The sequence below is a fragment of the Prunus dulcis genome, chromosome 3 (assembly GCF_902201215.1).
Source record: "Prunus dulcis chromosome 3, ALMONDv2, whole genome shotgun sequence".
NCBI lineage: Eukaryota > Viridiplantae > Streptophyta > Magnoliopsida > Rosales > Rosaceae > Prunus > Prunus dulcis.
Window position 1 is genome coordinate 1,317,763 of NC_047652.1, and position 7,169 is coordinate 1,324,931.

Genomic DNA, 7,169 nt, shown 5'->3' on the forward strand with positions numbered 1-7,169 from the left:
GCTCCTCAACTCCAAGAGCAATATTATTCCTCTACTATGAACCATCGAGGTTTCTCTAAAACTGTTGTGTTTATGTCGCTAACACTACCTGCTGCCATTTGTTTATAACTCTTACTCCACACTTGATAATGATGACATTTTTATCGAAGACAAAAAATAGAAGAATAAATTCTGGATTTTGAAGAGCTGGTTTCTTTCTTCGGTATATTAATTGTTGATTTAAAATACTGTTTGATCAAATAAATGCTTAATTAGTTTTTTTTTCGGAAAGATCTTATAATCAAAGCACAAGATGCCCACGCCCATACAGAGGAAAACAAGTCTGTCCATGCAAGGAAACAGACAATGCATGGAGTCAAGAAAACAGACAATGCATGGACTGATAGTGGTGGGCCGTTCAATCCAAACTTCCGTACTCCTCCTCGGTAGTGTCAGCGATGCAAGATGATCCGCCGCTTGATTACAAGTCCAATTCCACCTGCACTCTTCAAAACATAATTATGGATCAAATCTTACTTTATTGGGAAGCACATTCTCATAATCACTAAAAATTACTTAAAATAATAAATAAATAAGTACGTGTCCAAAAGTGATTCCTACGTATCCATAATTACTCCTACGAACTATCTTATTGTCTTCATGTCTCACTTTGTCCATTTCTGTCAACTTGCTTCGTCAAGGAGTCAAAGAATCAGTTACGTTTACCGATGTCGCATGAATCAAGTCTTACTTTACCCTATAAAAACTCATCTTTAGAGGGTCACTTTGTACATTTCTGTCAACTTGCTTCGTTTTTTTTTTGTTTTTTTTTTTGGTCGAATCAACTTGCTTCGTTAAAGAGTCAAAACAATCAGTTACATTCGACCTTTGCTTGCCGATGTGGCATGTGCGGGTCCACGTAGCGCCAACTCAGACGTAAGCAAAAACAGTGGACCGCACACATCTCTTTCTCCTCTTTCTTTTCCCCCCTCTTTCTTATTAAAAAGGGAATATCCAACCTCCAGATTCTAAAATTAAACCTTTCTCCCTCACTCACTCGCTCACTCACTCACTCACTCACTCCAACTCACTGCTTTCTGTAAGATTTTTGCCTTCCCTTCTTAGACGTTCGCTCCTCACATCAACAGAAACCCAATTTAATTTCCCCAGCCTTCAATTCCAGAGCAAGCACTCCTTCTCCCTTACCCCAAGTTTCAGCGCAAATGACCACCACCACCACCATCCTCACCAAACCCAAGATGATCCATCAAAACAAAAACCTACCACCAAACCCGACCCGGCTCCCACCAAAGCGGCTTGTTCGGATCATTCTCGCAGACGCCGACGCCACCGACTCCTCCAGCGACGAAGACAGTGTTGTACCCGGAGTCAAACGGCATGTCAGAAAGATCAGCCGTGAGCTCTCCTCGCCTTCGAATTGTTCCTGTCATTCTAAGCTGTCCAAGCGACGCAACCCGCCGGAACCCAACCCGACCAGCCGGGAAAAGTTCATAGGCGTCCGGAAGCGGCCTTGGGGCCGATATGCCGCAGAGATTCGGGACCCGACTCAGAGAAAACGGGTCTGGTTGGGAACCTACGACACTGCCGAGGAAGCGGCCGCTGTCTACGACAGAGCAGCGCTGAAGCTGAAGGGTCCTCACGCCGTCACTAACTTTACCATCCCCGTTATAGCGGAGGAGACGGTTGCTGATGAGGTGGTCCCCGCTGTGGGTTCGAGCCATGTGAGTGAGGTTGGGGGAGAGGGAGGAGCTGCTGGTTATGTTTCGCTTTGAATTTAAATCTTTTTGTGTATCTTCAGTCTTAGGAAATAAAAAACAAAAAAAAAGCTCTTTTGTTTATTAACTTGAATGTTAAGCGTTAATTAGTTTTTCTTTTTTTCTTCTTATTATTATTTTGTGTCACATGTAAAAAAAACGTTCACACATGCCATGCCATGTTAACAAACTTAACGAATTATAACAATTTTTTTAACAGAGAGATGATGGAAATGGAAATGTATGGAGTAATCCGTGTGTCATGTCAACATACTTAACGAATTGATAGGGACGGTGAAGATAGAAATGGGTTTAGAAATGCGAGGGGGCACTGTTTGACTCAACAGAAACCAAGAATGATGGAAAATTGAACTAAACTAAATATTGGAATTTGGATTTACAATGGAATTGCACGTAGAATTTACGCCTTGATGGGATGAATTCATTTACACTCTCTTTGAGGGACAAAATTCATATCCACACACTCCCATTCTTCATTCAAATGGGTGCCACTAAAACAGATTTAACAGTTTGTCAAAGTTGTGTCTGCCCACAAAGGATGAAAGCTTGAATGAGGCTCTGAGCAGTACGCATTTTATCTGGGGTTCCGGACACTACAACTTGGGTTTCCAAAGATCCAGACTTTGAATCATGAACAACCAAATTTGCGCCTGAGATCTGTGGATGAAATATCCATGAAAAAAGATCCCCATCAACACATTGCCAATTTTGAATGCAATACCATTGAACTAATAACAGGACAGATAAACCCACCTGCCGGATCTGATTCAGATTACTGTTGTTCTCTCCATAAACGTGACAAATCAATGTCTGAGGAATCATGATCTCAACGGTTGTGCTGCTTAAGTAAGGCGGTTGACTTCCGCTGCTCAAATAAAATTTGCAGAAAAAGGTTAGAATGGCAGCAACAGCATTGAAGCTGTTTGCATGGATTAAAAGTTAGGGAACTGTTATTGACAATCCAAAATACTCATCCTGCACTCGTCTAAGTGCATTTTCTCTTATGTTTATACAATGCACGGTTAAAGGATGAGTTTTTTTGGAGTGTCAATAACAACTCCCTAACATTGTAGAGAGAAACAAGGATTTATTCAAGCTCACTAAATACTTTACTCAGATTATGCGCCCATTCAGGTTTATCCAAACAGTATTACTTATCACAATCATGTTTGAATTTTGCAAATTACCACAACCATAATAGGTGAATTCACAAGATAAATAACATGGCCAGAAGTGTCAACATGTGGTGCCACTTTTATAAGTAATACAAAATTTACCTCTATCTAATCATAAATACTTGGGAGTTCAATAGCATATAACAAATGTCATTTCCAGAGGATACGAAATATTACCTTCGTAGAGACCCATTTCTTGGAGCCATGCCCAAACCAACATCAGCAGTTCCCCTAGGAGTCCCACAGCTTACTCCCTAGAAGCATCCAACAGACCGGAAAAAGAGGTTTAACAAAAATATTAGAAATTGACAGTGATAGGTTATTCTCCCCATGATAGATCAAAATATAAAAGTCTTAAGGTTTTTTAAAAGTATAAGGCACCAACCTGGGGAGTCCATGCTCTTGGAGAAGGACTCTCATATGTTGGACCATGTCCTGGTCGCTCATTGCCAAAAGAATAGGGAACTCGGTCCATGTGAGATGGGCCACTGTGATCCATACTATGTGAAAATGAAGGCTGATGATCGGGAGGTTGGGATGGAAAGGCAGAATGATCAATTCCATGATGGAATCTACCAGGTGAAGGATAGGGACCGGGGGAGGCTGGGTTATGCCTTGGTCTAAAGGAGGGTGGAGGCATCTCGGGAAATGGAGACATGTAGGGTGGGCCACTGAAATTAGCATAAGGAGGTTTCATTGGGAATATGCTCTCCCGAATCCTACTTGTTATATGAAAGAGCGCATCCTGTACAGACTGCAAGCTACCAATAACCTGCCATAAAGCACCAAGTGAATATCCTGATAATGTATTTAGCAAGAACAGGATACTCAAGTCCAGAAAAAGAACCCATGGACCAACAGAAAAGTAGGGAGGAATGATATTTATATATTTTAGATCAAACAAATAACTGTGTTACTAGTTATACTTAGGAACAAAAACATGCATCCAATCCCATAAATCAACCCAATGTCCATGTAAGGCTAACAGCAACTTTCTTTATCCAGTATGGCCACATCATACTTAATTAGATAATTGAAGATTAAGCCACATGACATACAGCAGGCATGTGCAGTATTATAATATTACCTGTACAACTTCATCATTGTGGTAGCCACCCTTCTGAACTTGTTCCTTTGGAAAAATCCGTATACTAGCACCAGTAGCTCTTCTCATTTCAGTAATAATGAAACCTCCTTTACCCAATAAACAACCTATATGCTGTGGATGTACAAGAAGCCTAGCCACTACTGCAGCTCCGGGTTCAAATCCAATCTCCGCAATTCGATGATGTACACGAATAACGGCTTCCTGTGCTGGGGAATATTTTTGCTCTGGATTCTGCAATGAACTTCCGACATCAAGCTTGAACATCCTTTTGTTTTGTTTTGTTTAATTTTAACTTTATAGCGTGAGTAACCAAACATGTATAAAGCCTAATATAAAGAAAATTAATGTTTCCAGTAAGTACTAATAAAATGTAAAGGCACACACAGTTGAGCTCTAGTACCTCTTGTGCAGATATGATAACAACCCGCTCATCTGAATCAGGTGCACAATCAGCTATCTTGATTGATGCACCAGTTTCACTTTGCAAAATCCGGATAATGGAGCCACCCTTCCCTATCAGACTACCAACCTTATCAACTTGGCATAACAACTTGAATACCACCTCTTCCTCCATAAGCATCCTGTGACCGCTTCCAACATTTTCAGGCCCAGGAGTAGAAGAGTAATTCCTCGAGTGATAATCTGCAGCATTAAAGCCAGACACAAAACCCCGATGAGGAATAGGGTCAACTTGCGCAGGCATACCAGTTCCATGAATCAATCCCCCTGAAATTTTGGTAGCACCAGAGTTAGCTGCATCTACCTTAGGGTTATCCTGAAGACACCCTGAAACAGACAGTAGTGCTTTCTTCACAGCTTGAAAGTCTCCTGTTATCTGCATATCAAACCCACACAAATATAGCCCTAAGAAATACATTAGCACAACAAAAACAAAACATGTTATTTGCACCCCACGGTAGGTGCAGCATGCTTCCCTATTTTGTGTTAGCAAGCATCGTCCTGTTTTGTCTTTATTCACCCTTTTTATCTACTGTTGAATCTTTTTCTCTTGGGTCCCTATCATCTTTCACTTGAACAAAACAGAAAAAGAGAAGGTAATTGAAATTCATGTCTGCCTAGTTTTACCAAAAAAATCATCATGAGGTCTTCTTCATTTGCCTGTGTGCAAATGTTTTAACAAGCAGTGAAGTGCACTCACTGACATTTATGAAACATATACTTAGCAAAAGAAAGAAAATCAAGCAATCAATCCATCAATCAATCAAATTTTACAAACTTAGCATATAAATAATGAAATACAGAACTCACTGCACTTGCTTGTCGCACAAATCAATTCAGGAAACAACATGTCACACCAACACAAAATATGCGTGGTCACATGGTTTAGGTAACCCACGAATATCTAGCACTTTATTTTGTTGAGAAAAACTTCGGTGGGACTATAATGGCACGTCATTATGCTAATTGTTGAAAGAAAGTCATTTCTTCTTATAAGATCATAAACTAATAAGATTTGATAATTTGTTCCTACGTTTATGCATTCTTTTCAGTTTTAACACACGACGTTGTTTGAGTGGTTTGTCATACCACATTAGCACAATGACGTGGTATGAGCGCTCTACATAAGTTTTTCCAGTGTTAATGCAGTTCCTCATAACTGTTATACCATTTAAGAAATCACACAAAATTATCACTTACATCATTCAATAGAATCGTAGTAAAAGCAACAAATAAATAACCATAAAATCTCGACAACTGCACATCGATCACCAAAACAAAGCACTCAGAACACACAAAAAAGGGAACAAGCTTACAGAAACAGCAGAACAATTACAAGTATCCACATTTTACAATTTCAATGCAATGCAACTAGAAAAAATATAAATAAAAAAAAGAATTCATTACCTGAATCAACTCATCTCCAGGAGATGCACACGGCGGAATCTGGTCTCTGGGCAAAACCCTAACGTGAGCCCCACTCTCATGCCTAATCTTCTCCACAATCTTGCCCCCTCTCCCAAGCACACACCCAACTTGACTAGTCGCCGCCAACAGCCTACAACACACCAAACCTCCGCCATTATTGCCCTTCTCTGCTTCACCGGCCTCATCCACCACAGCTCTCCTGAAAACCCTAACCAGGGCCTGCTGGGCGGGGGACCCTTCAGGCTTGTCTAGGGTTTGGGTTGTGTTATTGGGGGATTGGGCATTTGGGTCGGCGAAGATGAAGACAACGCACTCGTCACTGCCATGGGTCGGGTGTTCGATGCTGACCTTGGAGCCGGGGGTGGGGCCCAGTTTGGGGATGAGGGCGTTGGTTTTGGAGGATGGCAGGAGCAGGCGGAAGAGGGCGCCTTCCATTGATAATCGAAGCTACTGTCTATTCTCTAGTGAGCACACAGTGGATGGATACAAGTGTCTCTTTCTAAAAAAAGTGGGGTGTTCTGAGTAAATCTTTGGGTTTGGATAGAATCATCCCAGAAGCAAATATCATATGTGGGCTTTGTTCTTCAAACCCCCCAATCTCTCTCTTTTGGACCAAAACAAAAAAAATGCAAATTTTTTCTAAGTCCACCAATCCCCCATATGTCATCTCAGTTTGTTGATATTGAGAATAGGTTATGAGTTTGTTTCTTTTTGTGATATTTGTGCGTTTAAACCAATTTCGATGGCTTAGATATGATAATAAATTTTGAAAAGCAGATCGAAGATGAAATTCTTTTCAAAAAAACATTTGGGTGAAAGGGAAAAAAAGGCTACTAGAAAATGTCAAATTCAAAGCAAGAAATACACACGTTCGGTACGGTCTAATACCTTGTTAAAAATAGCACGTTTTATATTTAGATATTGTCAATCTAGCTAAATTATTGGGTGCAACACATGGTGTAGTTCGACATTAAGTAGTAGCAGGTGGACCAATGATGCTCATTCACCAAAGGATTGGGTCTTTCGCTGTGCAGAGCAACTAAGCTGTCATGACTTTGCAACCTTTCTCATGGTGGGTTGGGCAATTTGGGAAGCACGAAATGGACTGCTATGGAATAATAAGAAGAGTCGGCCTGAACATGTCAGCTTGCATGCATCTCTGAGGCTACAGGATTTTTTGCGGGTTAATAATTGCTTGGGGTCTCAAAGTAGGCAAGGTCAGAT

At 40.8% G+C, this 7,169-nt stretch overlaps 2 protein-coding genes across 2 annotated transcripts; one reads left to right on the forward strand and one right to left on the reverse strand.

The window, feature by feature from the left end:
• Positions 1–1,025: 1,025 nt before the first annotated feature.
• On the forward strand, positions 1,026–1,885 carry LOC117622622 (pathogenesis-related genes transcriptional activator PTI6-like). The gene has a single exon (XM_034353366.1). It carries the CDS (start codon positions 1,203–1,205, stop codon positions 1,770–1,772), a length of 570 nt encoding a protein of 189 aa, XP_034209257.1. The 5' UTR covers positions 1,026–1,202; the 3' UTR covers positions 1,773–1,885.
• A 226-nt stretch (positions 1,886–2,111) lies between these two features.
• LOC117623027 (KH domain-containing protein HEN4) lies at positions 2,112–6,523 on the reverse strand. Its single transcript, XM_034353863.1, has 7 exons — positions 5,925–6,523; positions 4,459–4,893; positions 4,038–4,289; positions 3,336–3,722; positions 3,128–3,204; positions 2,529–2,640; positions 2,112–2,432 (listed from the first exon to the last, which is right to left on the reverse strand). Exons 1-7 carry the CDS (start codon positions 6,378–6,380, stop codon positions 2,289–2,291), a joined length of 1,863 nt encoding a protein of 620 aa, XP_034209754.1. The 5' UTR covers positions 6,381–6,523; the 3' UTR covers positions 2,112–2,288.
• Between the last annotated feature and the right edge of the window lie 646 nt (positions 6,524–7,169).

Bases quoted from the DNA above. Each gene is read 5' to 3' on its own strand.
- LOC117623027 (XM_034353863.1), bottom strand. From the start codon at position 6,380: ATGGAAGGCGCCCTCTTCCGCCTGCTCCTGCCATCCTCCAAAACCAAC. The intron at 4,894-5,924 runs GTAATGAATTCT...TTTGATATGCAG, and splicing joins CTGGAGATGAGTTGATTCAG to ATAACAGGAGACTTTCAAGC. The intron at 2,641-3,127 runs GTAATATTTCGT...TTATTTGAGCAG, and splicing joins AGAAATGGGTCTCTACGAAG to CGGAAGTCAACCGCCTTACT.
- LOC117622622 (XM_034353366.1), top strand. From the start codon at position 1,203: ATGACCACCACCACCACCATCCTCACCAAACCCAAGATGATCCATCAA.